The 16651-nt window shown below is 48.8% G+C and overlaps 1 protein-coding gene and 1 long non-coding RNA gene across 4 annotated transcripts in view; one reads left to right on the plus strand and one right to left on the minus strand.

Moving 5' to 3' along the window:
* Deaf1 (DEAF1 transcription factor) overlaps positions 1-16651 on the plus strand; it is a 31075-nt gene that overhangs the window by 13269 nt on the left and 1155 nt on the right. For all 3 annotated transcript variants that reach the window (XM_059264610.1, XM_059264621.1, XM_059264631.1), the window contains 2 exons: positions 3161-3408; positions 11818-11907. In XM_059264610.1, the coding sequence (XP_059120593.1) occupies positions 3161-3408; positions 11818-11907 (338 nt within the window). The remainder of the gene's footprint in view (positions 1-3160; positions 3409-11817; positions 11908-16651) is intronic.
* Positions 11304-13191, minus strand: LOC131912121 (uncharacterized). The gene is made up of 2 exons (XR_009379536.1): positions 12759-13191; positions 11304-12138 (listed from the first exon to the last, which is right to left on the minus strand). It is a non-coding gene; the product is annotated as an uncharacterized LOC131912121 (long non-coding RNA).

The raw sequence follows: 16651 nt of genomic DNA on the forward strand, positions 1-16651 counted from the left end.
AATGTATTCCCTTTGGGGGCCATTTTCTTTCACACCACCACAGGGACTGTGCCAGTATCTGTGTCCTTGTAGCTGAGAGCAGAGATGACCCTCTCTGTGGGGGCAGTTTGACCTTGAGTTTTCACTTAGCAGCACATTTTGGGTGAATTTCTGTCAGTACACTTTTTAAAGGTCCATACTATGGATAAAATATTACCTGAACCTTCTCCTGCTGATGAACATATATTTTTTATATTTGTCAGGTTCTCCAGCATGAGAAACTTGTCTATAAGAGCTAAAGTAAAATAAAATCCCTTCCCCTCTCCTGCTTGCTTCATTATCTTCCTTCCCACCTCCCACCTCAAGACAGGGTTTCCCTGTGCAACAACCCTGGCTGTCCTGACACCAGTAGACTCTGGAGACCAGGCTGGCCTCAAACTCACAGAGATCCGCCTGCCTCTGCCTCCTGAGTGCTGGGATTAAAGGCGTGAGCCACAGGCCTGTGCCTGGCTCACATTATCTTCCCTTCTGTCTGTCTGAACCCTTCCATCCTGAAGACACACTCGGACTCCACTTCTTCCAACAGGGTTCAGCCTCCTCCCTTGTCCCTGCTGCAGGCTGGACCCTGTGCTGCCCTGGGGGGACTATGTCCTTTACTGCTCATCTGGCACTCAGCTTGCAGGAGAACACATTTTATAACATTAAAATGATTTTTTTTTGGCTGGACGGTGGTGGCACACGCCTTTAATCCTGGCACTCAGGAGGCATAGGCAAGCAGATCTCTATGGGTTCAAGACCAACCTGGTCCACAGAGCCAGGTCCAGAACAGCCAAGGCTACACAGAGAAACCCTGTCTCAAACAAAACAAAACAAACAAAAATTTGAAAATGACCTCAGATATTCAAAAAAGTTATAAATAAAATACGAAGAACTTTATCCCCTAAATATTTAAGAGTAGTTGCAGTCTTCACACAACATGCTTCAGTGTTTTGTTTTTTTTTCCTGTGCGCGCACACACACACACACACACACACACACACACACAGAGAGAGAGAGAGGAGATGGTATGGCCAGGCAGTGATGGCCCATATCTTTAATCCAGCACCTGTCTGGAAAAACCAAAAACGAAAAAAAGCAAGCACTCACTGGTCACCCATGAGCCAGTGACTGGTGGCCCCAGTGACTTGCTTTGTCCCCTGACACTCGGCCTCTCGTCTGCCTTGTTGGAGGTTACCAACAGCTGTCATGTAGAATGTCCCTTACCCTGACTCTGTGACGTTGGCTCTTGTGGCATGGGTTGGTGTGTCTTTGTCAATGATGGTACAGACCTGGGATAGACCATGGGCTGCTGTGTCTTCTGAGCCCTGTCCTCTTCTTGCTCAGGGTAACCGTGGCACTTGAGTGAGGTAGGGAAGTCTCATGGGAGGTTCCTGAGTCCACAGAAGTCTACAAAGCCTCATCATGTTTTGCACAAGCTTGGACATAGGGCTTCCTGTTTTAATCTGTGGGTCATGATTGCTGCTTTTCTGATTTCTGCTCATCCTCCCAGATGGAAGCCCTGTAGGAGCGAACAGGAACCCCATAGGTGGTCTCTGTGTTGACTTGCCCCTCATCGCAGGGACTTTCTTATTTTCTGCCTTAACCAGACAGCTGAGGTTCATCCCAAGTTCCTTCCCCACCCCCTTCATTCTTTTTGTGTGGGGAGGGAAGGTGTGCCTTTTTGTTGTTTTGAAATAGGGTCTGGATAGCTCTGGCTGGCATGATCTGGAACTTGCTGGCTTCGAACTCCCAGAGATCCACCTGCCTCTTCTGAGTGCTGGAGTTAAAGGCATGTACCACCCTACCTATCATGTGTGTTTTTGCACACATTTGTATGTATGTGAGTATGGACATATGATTCCTTTGGTGCACAAGAGCACATGTACATGGAGGTCAGAGACCAACCTCGGGTATGAGTCCTCATCTTCCACCGTATCTGACAGAAGGTCTCTTGTTTTTCCTCTGCCCATGCCAGGCTAGCTCGCATTCCAGAGTGGAATCTCGTGCTTTAACCTCGCATTTCACCATAGGCATGCTGGGATTGCAGAGGTGCACTGTCACATCTAGCTTTTACAGGGTTCCTGGGATTTGAACTCAGGTTTCTGTGCTTGTGCTGCAAGTGTTTTCCTCACTGAGCAAACTTGCCAGCCCGCATTCCCCTCACCTTTCAGAAGCCAGTGGTGTATCTGGCCTAAGTCACAGTGGCCGTGAACCGTTGAGTGCTGGCCTTGTGGTGACGGTGTGCCTTATCCAGTTCACAGTGGGGACTGGAAAGAGGCCTTGTGCAGTAGAAACAACATCCTGCAGAAGCCCTGTCACGTGGGGTATTCAAGGCTGTTAGGGTGTGTCTATTCCCAGTCCACTCAGTAGAGTAAAGTAGAAAGGGCTTTGCATCTACACACACGTGTCTACTCTAGACCTACCTGCAGGGTGAGTTCACAGTGTCTAGTGAGTATAAAATCACAGTATGACTGCTCCCTTGTTTATCCTGGTGACCTTCTTCTCCAGTCATGACAATCATGACTCCCACTGTCCTTAATAACGCCCACATTGACTGCAGACCCCAGAGAGACTTTCCAGATGAGCCTTGGTTTTCCTGCGTGTGGGGCTGGTTGAGTCTCCATTCCCTGTCCTTGGTGTGCTTTTCCTGTGGCTGTTTCCTTCCGTGTTTCACGGCTGCCCCTTCTCTGGGTGCCTTGCTTGCCATTTATCTCTCTCTTGGGCTGTAGGTCTCATGATGTGAGTGATCAGCCCTTGAGGAAGACTTTTGGCTGATAACATTAGACATGTGGGGATGTGAACAAGGAGTAGGGACAGGACCTTTTCACCTTTTTCCTTTCAGTTTGTCCCCTTGCCACCTGTCTCTCCTCACACCTGAGTGAGGCTGTATGAAGCTTGAGGTCACTAACCTCTTTTTTTTCTTTTCTTCTGAAACAGGGTTTCTCTATAGTTTTGGTGCCTGTCCTGGATCTCGCTCTGTAGACCAGGCTGGCCTCAAACTCACAGAGATCCGCCTGGCTCTGCCTCCCAGGTGCTGGGATTAAAGGTGTGCACCACCACCACCACCACCACCACCACCACCACCACCACCACCACCACCCGGTGTCACTAACCTCTTATTTGTCCCACATTCTACCTCTAGTCCTGACATCCCTGCCTGCCTTGGCTGTGCCACCCTCCACCCCCACCAAAGCTGTCTCTCCCACCGTGGTCAGTGGGCTGGAGATGTCAGACCAGCGGAGCTGGCTGTACCTGGAAGAGATGGTCAACTCCTTGCTCAGCACAGCCCAGCAGCTGAAGACGCTGTTTGAACAAGCCAAGCAGGCGAGCTCTTGCAGGGAGGCCGCTGTGACACAGGCGAGAATGCACGTTGACACCGAGCGGAAAGAGGTACCGTGAGCTTAGACTGTAGCCGAGCGGAAAGAGGTACCGTGAGCTTAGGCTGTAGCTGTGTCATTATCCTCCCCTGGCCCTGGGATAGCGGGATTCCTGTGCTGGCCCACGAAGCTCACTGCCCCACTGTCCCTGGGAAGGGAGATCCGGAAAATAGTAAGTAGCAGACACTGATAGAACATTTGTGAAAGATTAGTGTATTTCAGCAGGGAAGACAGTTTTATATATACTGACCGTTACTTTTGAATGCATGGTATTCATAGATGTTTCTACATTCAGGCTATCTTTATGTAGTAAGACATGTCTCATATTTTAACTTTGGAAAAGTGTCGTTTGGTGTGGCTCTGATGCATAGCACAGTTTTCCATCTGCTTTGCAATGACCTGCCTCCTGTGGGCCATGAAGGGTTGTGTGACCTTGTGACCACCATGTTTTCCTGCAGCTTCCTCTACCACAAATGCCCGATGCATCCCTCACATCATTTTCCCAAAGATAAATGACTATTAACATTTTCTGTGTACTTTGGACTTTTTTTTTTAACCAAGGCACAATTCAACCACAGGATACAAATGCCTGTGTCCTGTGCAGGCTGCCCGAGCTTTGGCAAACATTATCACACTGAAGACGCCCACCCCGGTGGCTCCCAGTGTCGTCCCCTGGCCTTCCCACCCCTTCCACCCGCCCGATTTCCACTGCAGAGGTCAGTACCGACCTGTGGCGCTCCACACCAGTGCAGAGGCCGAGCTGTGTGCCCTTCCTGTCTTGTTTCTTTCTCTCAGCACAACACTTGTGGGTTTCAAGGTTCGTTTTCCTTCAGTTATTCTAGCAGCAATTGTGGGAAAGACTTTCCTTTCCCCATTCAGAGTTCTGCTGAAAACTAGTTGATGGCTTGATGTAGGTCAGCTTTCACACTTAATCTAGATCACTTAGAAATAGGTGTAACTCTCAATAGCTGAGGAGTTTCTGTAATTCTTATGGCAGTTGGCTCTGGAGAATGTTCTCTGTGAGATTTTAGCAGTTTTTTTTTTTTTTTTTTTTTAAATATTTTGTGTTGTTTTTGTTTTTGAGACAGAGTCTCTCTGTATAGCCCTGGCTAGCCTGGAACTCACAGAGCTCCACCTGCCTCTGCCTTCCAAGTGCTGAGTGATGAATACTGATATTAAAAGTTGCACTACCACACCTACCTTGGTGTTTTGAGACAGGGTGTCATGTAGCCCAGGCTAGACTTTAATTTGTTATGTAAATGAGGTTGGCCTCAAACTTGGGGTCCTCCTCCCTCTAACCCCCAAATACTAGGATTATAGGCATAAGCCATCATGCCTGATGTGTTTTTTGTTTGTTGGTTTTGGTTTTTCAAGATGGGCTTCTCTTCGTAGCCCTGGCTGTCCTGGAACTCACTTTGTAGACCAGGCTGGCCTCAAACTCACTGAGATCCGCCTGCCTCTGCCTCCCGAGGGCTGGGATTAAAGGCGTGTGCTGCTCCCCCACCTAGCTGTTTGTTTTTTGAGGCAGGATCTTCCTATTTTGCCCAGACTAGCCATCTCATGATCCTCCTGCCTCAGTCTCCTCAGTGTTGATTTTCAGGAATGTGCCACCTTATCCTGCTTAAGAGCTTTAGGATTCAGTTTGTGCTGCAGCGTGTGCTCTGTTTTGATGAGTGTTGCTATGTAGTCGATAATGGCTTAATTCTATTGGCTTAGTTTCAGTGTTCTGTAGCATTATTAGGCCACAATAATTTGGCACTATTTAAATCTTTAGGCTTTCTTTTGGCCTGAGGAGCTCCATGGGCACTGCATACATGTGGTGAGCCCATATACATGAAATTAAAATACTCATACACGTGGAATTTTAAAAATATATTAACAAAAATAACCTACTAGCCATCAGTTGGCTAAGGTGGCTGGGCTTGTGTTGAACCTGGGTACGTTAGGAACAGGCCTTGACTGCTGGTCCATGGCCAGAGTCACATGGCTGGTGGGACCAAACCAGAGGGAAGTGAAGAGCCCTGTCACCATCTGCTCCTGGGTACAGCCCAGCAGATATGATGACAGCTTTGATGAATGTGCTGGCCCCAGCAGCTGGTCCCTGAGCTCTTGTGAAATGGCGGATTCTAAACTAGAACTCAGATTCTTTGAGGACCAGCCTTGTTAGCAACTCAGTAGGCATGAACTCAAAATCCTACAAGGAAGGCTCTACACAGGGATCCTTGAATGTACAGAGTGTGAGGGGAGGGACTCAGGTCAACAATTCAGTTGGCTTCCTTTTTAACTGCAGAATGTACGAATTTTCTTGAGCGATTGGCTGAAACACTAACACCTAAACACACCAGCTGGCGTTAAAGTGAGTTTGCATTCCCTGGGCCCGTACTGTCTGAAAAAACACTCCCATGCCATGGAAGTTTTATTTGCAAGTAGTCCTGTTGATCACGGCGTAGGAAATGGAGGTTCAGAGGGCAAACAATGCTTGCATGTGAGTGGAAAGACCATGTTGGGACCCTTTCCATTTGGGGTGTGTGGACTAGGACAAGCTGAGAAGCCTCACTGAGGGGCTTTTGGGACAGAGTGCAGCATTAACACAGCTGGAGGGGTCCTAAGGCTGCCAGCTTTCACATTTTATTTGGAATTTTAAAAGAAATCAAATTTAGCCTAGCTGAAGCAAGTTATTACAGGATTTTGTGTGTATGTGTGCCAGTTTTAACAATGAGAGATTTTCATGTGTGTGTCTGTAATTAGATCTGCAGAGACTAACCAGGGCAGAGAAGAGGGTGCCCTTGCCTGTCAAGGGCACTGTGTCCAGCAGAAGCCAAGCTGGCTGAGTAGCCTCGGGGTCTTATATCAACCACTGCATCCAAGAGCCCTTGCTCACTTGCTGAGCAGCAGTTCAAAGGTACAGGTGCAGGAGTGGCCCCGGTGAAGGCCCATCTGCTCAGACTCTGAGGGAGGGCTGTTCTTGCCTTCTCCGGAATGAACTTAACATCCACTAGAGTAAGACCATCCCAGAGCAGGAGCATGGTCCTCCACTCTTGTCTTCCTGGCTGCTGACCAGATGCCAGTGCTCATCTCTGAGTCCCCCACGAAGCTCCTGTCTGTACAGCCGTGGGACAACCTGGAACTGTTGGCCTCAGCCTTGGGAAGGAGCTGTCCGTAGGGGCTGGGTGGTGAGACAGTTAGTGCTCACACCTGCCCAGGGGATAGAAAGGCACAGACAAGAGGTTAGAGGGAATGAGTTGAAGGCAAGCCTGGGCTACATAGCAAGTTCAGGCTAGACAGGCTACCGTAGTTAGAATGCTTGGCTTTCTCCCACACAGCCAGATCAGCCAGCTATGACCCTTTCCAGGGACTTGCTCTTGCTTCCAATTAGATGCCGTTAATCCAAGCCCTTGGTCTGTGTCTGCTGGCAGGCCTGCTTCCTGATGAACCTTGCGCATTTGCGGCTTTCCTCTTATTTCAGTTGCTTTGTCTAGGAAACAGCACACCTATCCTGGGTGTGCTCACTTGTCGAGGCCTCCCCGTGAGCCTCCTTAGGAGATGCTCCCTCTATCAGTGGTGCCAAGGGAGGATGCTCAAGACTCCTTTTTCATAGCCAGCACCTGCAGTGACCAACCGTTGTAGGAACAACCTCTAGGTTCTATCCATTCAGGGTGAATGTCCACCTGGCCATTCATCCATCCGTCTGTGAGAGCCTCTAGCCTGGCCTGCATCGTGTAAGTTGGGTGGTTCCCTGTTTCAGCCAGCACACAGCTGTCCTGCTTAATTTGCAGGCTTCAGGCATGTGTGTGGACCAGGCACTGGCAGGTTCTTCAGGCATGTGTGTAGACCAGGCTCTGGCAAGTTCTTCCAATGCCCAGGTGCCAGCCACTGCTTCCTCTCAACCTCTGTGTAACCTCTGGAGGCCAAGCCTGCAGAAGTAGAGCTGCTACCTTAAAGGGACAGGCCACGGTGCTGGAAAAGGAGCCTTTGGAATTCTGCCTGCATGTGTCTGAAAGGAAGACTGTCCTCTACCCAGGTCTGACCCCATATTAGTTCATACATACTGCAGGAGCTCAGAGAGGGGTGCAGGGTCCCTTTTGTGTTCTCTGAGGACAATTGGAAGTGCTCCTCCTGAGATTCACCATGCTACCTGCAGCTTGAGAGGTGCCCCTGCAGGCATGTTTCTGACAAATAGACACTGACCGTGGAAACCACCCTGAGAATCAGTGCACAGGCCCAAGATTCCAGATACTCAACACTCATATGTGCCTTACCTTTACTGCCTAGCTCATGTGTATCCAGCACTGAAGATGTCCATCAAACAGAGCTTAGATGGGACACAGTTGTGGACAGTCATCCCAGTACAGCTGCTTTCTGACCCAGGGCTATGGATAGTCGGAGAAGCCCATGTGCACAGCTGTGGCTGTTGGCTGTAATCCATCGTTTTTTGTTTTTTTTTAAGATTTGTTTAAAAAAAAAAAAAGCCAGGCGGTGGTGGCGTACATCTTTAATCCCAGCACTCAGGAGGCAGAGCCAGGCGGATCTCTGTGAGTTTGAGGCCAGCCTGGTCTACAGAGCGAGTTCCAGGAAAGGCACAAAGCTACACAGAGAAACCCTGTCTCGAAAAAACAAAACAAAACAAAACAAAGAAGGTTTGTTTATTTACTATGTATATAGTGTTCTGCCTTCATGTCAGGAGAGGACACCATATCTAATTACAGATGGTTGTGAGCCATCATGTGGTTGCTGGGAATTGAACTCAGGACCTTTGGAAGAGCAGCCAGTGCTCCTAACCTGAGCTATCTCTCCAGCTCGGTTATCGTCTGTCTCAACCAACAATCTCTACACACTCCTTTCTGGGCCTAGGGGCCAAGCACCATGAAGACTGGTCTTCAGTGTCTCATTCACACTTCACTCCCACTTGGTGGCATGGGGGCTCTTACACAAGTGCACACACACCTTTCTTTCTTGATTGCTAGTCTAGGCTGGTCTGGAACTTGCAGTTCCCCAGCATCTACCGCCCCAGGGCTGGGACTGTCTGTGTCTTCTATGCTTTTAATAGACTAGAAAAATGAGACTGTGGCAGCAGCTACATGTCTATCTTCTACACGTTTCTCCCGCAACTTCACCAGCAAGCACAGACACAGAAGAAGCACAAGCGCTTGACTGCTGAAGATGGATTGGATTTAACAGACGGTCTATAAACTGCTAGTGAAGAAGGCAGGATTAGGATGGAGGAGAGGTACTTCACTGCATCTTTGCTTCCCTTGTCCCACCAAGAGGGGTCGTTCAGAAACAGGAGAGGCCAGATGGACCTGCACTGGGTGCTATGAACAGATGTATCTGAGGATCTGAGCAGAAACAAGGCTGGTCAGAGGTCCGAGGGCCACGTGAAGACTGGAACTGGAGGAAATGGCTTCACTTTCTCTGGGCCATCATCTCTGGGCATAGTTCTCAGTTGTAAGATCTTGGGGTCATGATGTGAGAAACCAAGATCCTTACAGAGTACAGGAAAGTTGGGTGGCGGTGACACACGCCTTTAATCCCAGCACTCGGGAGGCAGAGCCAGGTGGATCTCTGTGAGTTCGAGGCCAGCCTGGTCTACAGAGTGAGTTCCAGGAAAGGCGCAAAGCTACAAAGAGAAACCCTGTCTCAAAAAACCAAAAAAAAAAAAAAAACAAACAAAAAAGAGGTGAGATTATATAAAGATGCTTGCTGCCAGATCTGATGACCTGGGTTTGATCCCTAGAACCCACATGGTGGAAGGAGAGAACCAACTCTTACAAGTTGTTCTCTGACCTCCACATATGTACCATGTCATATATGCTCAAACACACACATAAAAATAAATGTAATAAAGAACTGAATGCCTTCAAAGAAGAAGTCTAGAACAAAGACAGGTGGATTTCTGAGTTTGAGGCAAGCCTGGTCTATAAAATGAGTTCCAGGCTAGCTACACCTAGTTGTTTAGGGACAAGGCATTGAACCACCCCAGACATGTGCAGCTCCCAAGTTCAAGTTAGACTTAAAGGTCATTTGCAGAACCAGTGGCAAGTACATTATTGAGATTATTCCTTGAGTGATTCAGGATTATTGAACATTTTATAGGTAATTTTTTCATCTTATTGCTCGGATCTTTTGTGAGAAATTGCTCAGTTACCTGTGATGTGCACTTTGTATAATTTAGAAATGAGTGACTCCTAGAGTACTGGGTGGCGTAGCTGCTTGTTGTACATATTCCTGCCACACTGTAAGTTGACACTGAACCTGGTCTGTTGCTGTGCCCATGGACAGTTCACTGGCCCTTCTGAGACACAGGGCCTAGGTACCCATTCTTTCGAAGGCAGAGGCCAAGGACTCGTGCCTTTTAGCAGTTGTTATGCATGCTGCCGGGGCCATGATGCCCTCGAGAGTCCAGCCTCATATCTGGGCCTGCTTTTTGGACCACATGCCCCACAGTGAGTCCTGTGGCCTCTGCACTGAGGATCACTGTGGTGACCTTCTGCTGAGGCCCATTCATGGAAAGCCACTCCCTGGTTCAGAGGCTTTTCGTAGCCTTCTAGGAAGCTCAGAAAGGGCTTTTTCAGGTCACTCTGCAGCACAGATGGGTGTCCCTGGAGTGTATGTGCACCTCTGCTGGCATGGAGAAAGGTTGTTTCTGATCCAAAAAAAAAAAAAAAAAAAAAGATCTTGGAGTCATCTTCCATTTTTTTCAGAAAAGCTGCAGAATTAGTACAGAGGGTCCCTGTGACCATCACAGGCTGTCCTCCATGAGCATGTCAATCGTAGCCCCCTTGTCCTGCCTCTGATCACAACTGCCAGCTCCACAGTGACTTTCATTGTCACTGCCTTTTTTGTTTTTATGCTCAGGGCTGTCTGGGGCACACAAGCTACCCCAGCACGAGGAGGGGAGGGGTGTCCTCCCCAGCTGCGTAGGCCTGGCTGCTCTCCTGTTCTCTGAAGAGTCTGGCAGCTTATCTGGACTGTTCAGGCGGGCTCTTCTCACAGTGGAACCGACAGGTGGCTTCCGTAAGAGGAACGTGTTCTATGTTACCACATCCCTGTAGAGGAACGTGTTCTGTGTTACCACATCCCTGTGTTCAGTGCCGTCCTTGCAGCCTGGACCGGGGTGTCTGCCATTGTCTGCTCTTCTCTCTCCGCAGACCTGGTCACTGAACAAGTTCACTCAGGGCTCTCCCGAACAGAGTAGCCATAGACTCTTCAGACCTATTTATCTCCCACACTGCTGATCTATCTGGTCACGTATTTCCAGCAGGGTGAATGCGCTGAAGTTTTGAGATCTCTGGCTGTGGCCTGTGCTGTCTTCTTAGCTTCCATGTGTCTGGATCCTCACCCCTCCCTCCCTGCTGGTGCCTTCCTAGACTCTGACCTACCAACTCAGTCTACGTGGTTATGGACTTTTTTTTTTTTTTTTGTAGTATTTAGTCATTCAAGGTGGAGGCAGGGTTTGGAAACTTGGTTCAGTGCTAGTGAGTTCAGCTGAGTCACCCAGGATTTCTAAAGGGAATGAGGTAGCTGACGTTTCACAAGTGGGAAGGTGGTCACAGTGAAGATCACAGAAGAAAGCTGAAATTCAGAACAAGAGTCTACAAGGAACTGTTGTGTTTCCAGCATACCCACAAAAACTGTGGTCAAGCTGGCCTGGGTAGCATTGTGAGCACAGCAGTCACATCTGTATATTGTGTATGTTGGTCACAGCAAGCTGCTGCCCATTGCCCTACCAGCATAGATCCCTCCATCCTGTGTGACCCAGCAACACACAAGGACATCCTTCCCAACCCTGTAGCCCAGTCTCAGGTTTTCTGGTTCCTTCCATCCTGGAAAGTGTTCGTTGATAGCAATCTTGCAGTTGCCAAATGCCATACATAATCACTTATTCCACAAAAATCAGTCATTGAGAGGTTGTGTTCAGCACCTCAGTTCATTAACTGTCCTCCCCTAATGTAGCTTAAAAAAACACCAAACGTCAGGTGATCAGTGCTGTTTCAGTGAAATGACTCTGAACAGCAGTATGGGGGAAGCCTTGGCCACCACCGGGGGTACTAGGACCCAAACCCCATAGTTGATACACTCGAGGCCGCTCAGAGACCCTGATGTGCCCAGTGCTGGCATGGCTGCATGTTTGCAGCCTGGGCCCTCAAGCACTCAGGAAGTGTGCCCAGGGTTGAGAACTCCCCCAACCAGGCTTTCTGTACCCACATGGCTGAAAGGGAGTCTCCTTGGAGTTCGGACACTGACGTTCTGGCACCTGATTCAGGGCATACTCAGATAAAGGGGGAGGCCAGTTCTGGACAACCGAAGAGCACTGGGAAGGACACACTCCATAAGGCTGTGCCTGGTGTTCCTTTAGTCTCGGGTTACTGCCCCGGAGCCTGGCACCTGCTGTGACATTGACATGTGTTTGTCCTTCTTGCAGCAGTCCTGTGTCAACTGCGGCCGGGAGGCCATGAGTGAGTGTACCGGATGCCACAAGGTCAACTACTGCTCCACATTCTGCCAGCGCAAGGTACCATGCTTGCTTACATGCCTGCATTGCCTCAGCCTCTTCTTCCCGTCCCGTGTCCTGTACAGGGCCTAGACAGGTGGACTCGCTCCAGGTCCCTATGGGCCAGAAGGCTGGCTTCAGGGCTGTGGTCCATCTAGAATGTCTTGGGCAGAGGCTGCCTGGAGCTGCCTGCTGGACGCTCTGCAGAAGGCCAGTCTCCTGAATCCCCTTTCTGCAGGCTTCCAACTGGATCTGTGGGATGAGAAGGCACGTGTGTATCTGTGTGCCCATGGTGACACCTGCTACACTGGTAGGGAGTCAGTGTTCTGAGGGTGCCTCATCATGTTCTATCCCAGCAGGCCTCACAGAGCATTGTAAGAATCGTGGTTCACGGTGGCTTTGTTTATATTATTTAACCATTGGCTCTGAGAACATTAAAGAGAGTTTTTCCTTTTTTTCTTTGAGACGGGCTTTCATGTATTTCAGGCTAGCCTAGAACTCCATATGTAGTCAAGAATGACCTTAAATTAGGCAGGCATTCTACCCCCTGAGACACATCTCCAGCCCCAGCCCCAGTCACCTGGAGTCTGTGGCACTGGTTCTGGGGTTGCCGAGGAGTAGCCTTAGGCCCTTGGGTGGGTCTAGGTGTGTGAATAGGGAAGCAGACCTGTCTCAGACACGCTCAGTAGTCACTGCAGGTTCAAGCTGTGTCGGCAGACAGAACCTTCCATAAGAACCCATGGCCTGGTGCCTTGCCGAAACTTGGCAGGCTAACAAAATGTGGATATGGAAAGATAGTCATGAAGGGCAGCTTATGAAGTGGACATGTGTCCCCCACCCTGACATCCACAAGGAAAGTGTGATGTTCTCACCCTAGTGGACTCCTGGCAGTCCCGTGTGGCCCTGGTGAGCACACAGGAGCCATTGTCTCTAGGGTTTAAAGGGAAGCTATGGCCTATGTTCTCTGGTCATCTCTGTAGCTGCACTTGTCTCCAGGATGCCAGAGATTTGGGGAGCAAAATCGGAAGTTCATCTTCTGAACTCTACTAACAAGCTTTTGCACCGAGAAAAGTTCAGCCAAGTTGTTCCACTGGTACTTGGGGATGCTGGGACATGAGCCCGGGCCACTGGAAGAGAGAGAGATCATAGTGTACAGGTAACCAAGGAGCCTCACGGTAGCACAGATTCTAATTGGTCTTATTAGTAAAAACCCGGAGTCAGATATCAGAGTAAATGCTGAAAAAATCAGAGAAGTAGAACAGCCAGCCTCAAGTTCTTACCTCGGCTGAAAGGGCACCTGACCTCCTGTCTCCACACGGCCTTATATTCCTGTCTCCACACAGCCATATCACTTCCTGTCTCCACGTCCCTAGTGCTGAGATTAAAGGCATGAGATCCCAAGTGCTGGGATCAAAGGTGTGAGCTACCACTGACTGGCTCTGTGTAGCCCAGGGCGGCCTTGAACTCACAGAGATCTGTTTGCCTCTGCCTCTGCCTCCCGAGTGCTGGGATTAAAGGTGTGTGCCACCACTGCCTGGCCTCTATGGCTAACTAGTGGCTTAGCTGCGCACTCTAATCTTCAGGCAAGCTTTATTTGTTAGATCACAAAACATCACCACACCTTACTCCCAGCCAGAAGCTTCCGGAAGTGCTGGCACAGGCTCAATAGAGAACTTGTCCACAGGCAGGCTTCTGTCCCAGCCCTCACTTCGTGTTCTGGGAGCTTTGATTCTCGGAACAGTATGGAAGAGAGATTCCACTTCTTGGAGCCACACCATGCTGAGTCAGCCTGCTTTTTTTTCCCCCTTTCTTCTTTCTTTTTTTTTTTTTTTTTTGGAGAGAGGGTTTCTCTGTGTAACAGCTCTGGCTGGCTGTCTCAGAGCTCTCTTTATAGACCAGGCTGGCCTCGAACCCACAGAAATCGGCCCCGCCTCTGACTTCCGAGTGCTGGGATTTCAGCCTCTTTTTGATGTCCTGCATCAATAAGACAAATGCTCCAGCTTTCTTTTTTCTTTTGTTTTGTTTTGTTTTGGGTAGGACAGCACTTCTCTGTGTAGCCCTGCAGAAATCCACCTGCCTCTGTCTCCCGAGTGCTGGGATAAAGGCGTGTGCAACTTCTTCATTTGAAATGATATAAAATGAAGGTAGGGGACTGGAGAGATGGCTCAGTGGTTAAGAGTACTCTGTTGCAGAAAACCTGGGTTCAATTTCTAGCACCCACGTGATGACTCACAACCATCTTAACTCCAATACCAGGGCATCTGACACCCTCTTCTTCCCTCTATGAACACCAGGCACAAACATAGTACACAGACATCTGTGCAGGCAAAACACCCCTACACATAAAATAAGAATAATAAATCAAATCTTTTGTTGTTGTTGTTTGTTTTTGAGGCAGGGTTTCTCTATGTAGCTTTGGAGCATATCCTGGAACTTGATCTGTAGACCAGGTTGGCCTCAAACTCATAGAGATCAGCCTGGTTCTGCCTCACGAGTGCTGGGATTAAGGTGTGCGCCACCGCCGCCCAGCAATAAATCTTTTCTTAAAAGTGAATGTCCCTATCCCTAATTCTCATATTGGCTTCAAAGGGAACACTAGCAGAGATCTGAAGGAACAGAAGCCAGAGGCCACTTTGAACAAGTGGTAACTTGTGAAGGAGGTAACTTCCTCACCTTTTTCAACTACGCACCTGAAAAGTTGGCTATTTTTGGCTTTCTTGTGCGCTAGATAACAGTCATAGCCTGTTTTGCTTTTAACTTACACAGTGTTTATTTTTTTCAAACCCCATGTGAGCTGTATGTCAGGACATCTTTAATCGGATCGTGATTTACATGCCATAAAATTCCCCTGGTTTATATTCATACAGCCAGTGAATTTTAGAGAGTTACAATACCCAGTGCATTTTTAAACATCCCCTGAAGGAATCCCTGGCGCTCCCCGACCTGCTGCCTCCCTTGCCCCCAGGCCCTGGTGGGGATAATCAACTTTGCATGTGTGCATTGCTTGTTCTAGACCTTTCATAGTGAAAGGTGCACAGCTAGTGCTCCTGCCCAGTGCAGCCGGCTCCTTGGCTCACTGGCGGTTGTTCTGCTCTACTGGGGGCTGAAGGCAGGCTGTGCGTGCCCAGTGTTCTGCCACTGAGCTGTACTCGGTCTTTTTGTCCTTTGGTTTGTTTTTAATTACGTTATTTATTTAGTATCCCTATGAGGGACACATGCCATGGTACACACATGGATATCAGGACAACCTGAAGGAGTTGTTTCTTCTCCTTTTCTGTGTGTAGATCCTGGAGACTGAATTCAGATCATCAGCTGGACAGCAAGTGACCTTTTCTACTAAGTCATCTCAAAGCGCCCCCTTCCAGTTTCTGTTTTGTTTTTGTTTTTGGGTTTTTTGTTTGTTTGTTTTTTGTTTTTGTTTCGAGACAGGGTTTCTCTGTGTAGTTTTGGTGCCTGTCCCTAGATCTCGCTCTGTAGACCAGGCTGGCCTCGAACTCACAGAGATCCTCCTGGCTCTGCTCCTAAGTGCTGGGATTAAAGGAGTGTGCCACCACGGAGGGCTTGTTTTTCTTTTTTGATACAAGGTTTCCTATGTATCCCAGGCTGGCCTTTAACTTGTGACCCTTCTTGCCATAGCATCCCAAGTGCTGAGGATTCCATTCCTAGACTGACATCTTAACTTTTGAAAAGCAGTGTTAATTTTAAAGTTTTAGTTATACTGGGTTTGGCATACACAGGAAAGAATGTGTGTAAATCTACAGACTGTGCACAAGAGCATGCAGCCACCTGCAGGAGCCGCAGGGTACCTGAAGTATCAGCTGAGGTTAGGAATGGCTTGTGCCCTCAGCCACACACATGCTGCACGTTGCCCCACATGACATGACCTGTCTCCGGGAACTCTAGAGTGAAGGTGTGTCTGTTTCCCACCATAGTGCCAGGCTTTTTTGCTTCAATGCTGTGGAGAATCTGAAATGTCCGTACAGGAAGGCTTCTCTGAGACAGTTTTGTCAAGCATTAGCACCTGCTTTCTTGGTCAGAGCTGAGCGTTTTCAAACAATGAAGTAGTTTTTGTTGTTGTTGGGATTTTGTTTGTTTGTTTGTTTGTTTAGTTTTTGAGAGAGAGTTTCTCTGTGCGAAAGTGCTGCCTGTCCTGGACCAGGCTGGCCTCGAACTCACGGAGATCCACCTGCCTCTGCCTCCCCAGTGCTGGGATTAAAGGCGTGTGCCACCACCACCCTGCCTCAAACAATGAAGTTTGAAAGAATAGTTTATATTTGTTTGTTTGTTTGTCTGTTTTATTCAGAATTTGAGGTTTCAAGAATCAGTCTTGCTGGGTGGTGGTGGCACATGCCTTTATTCCTTCCCAACAATCAGGAGGCAGAGGCAGATAGATATCTGTGAGTTCAAGGCCAGCCTGGTCTACAAAGCAAGTTCCAGGACATTCAGGACTGTTACACAGAGAAAAGAAACCCTGTCTCGATAAACAAAACAAAAAAGAATCAGTCTTGGATATTTGCCCAAAGACCTGGATGGAGGCCTGCTTGTTGCTTCAGGTGGACACTGGCATGTGCCTTGGGCTTCCTCACCCATGAATGACCCCTTCGTTCACCTCACAGAAGAAAGCATCTAGATTTCCCTGGGGAACTGGCCAGGGTCCACAGCTCCAAGGCACCATGGCAGTTTATACCAGTTACGGGCAACGGTGTCTCGTTGTGTAGTGCTGCCAGGGTCTGGTGGCTGTCTGGGCCCGATGTATACATAGTTT

Source organism: Peromyscus eremicus, chromosome 1, assembly GCF_949786415.1.
Source record: "Peromyscus eremicus chromosome 1, PerEre_H2_v1, whole genome shotgun sequence".
NCBI lineage: Eukaryota > Metazoa > Chordata > Mammalia > Rodentia > Cricetidae > Peromyscus > Peromyscus eremicus.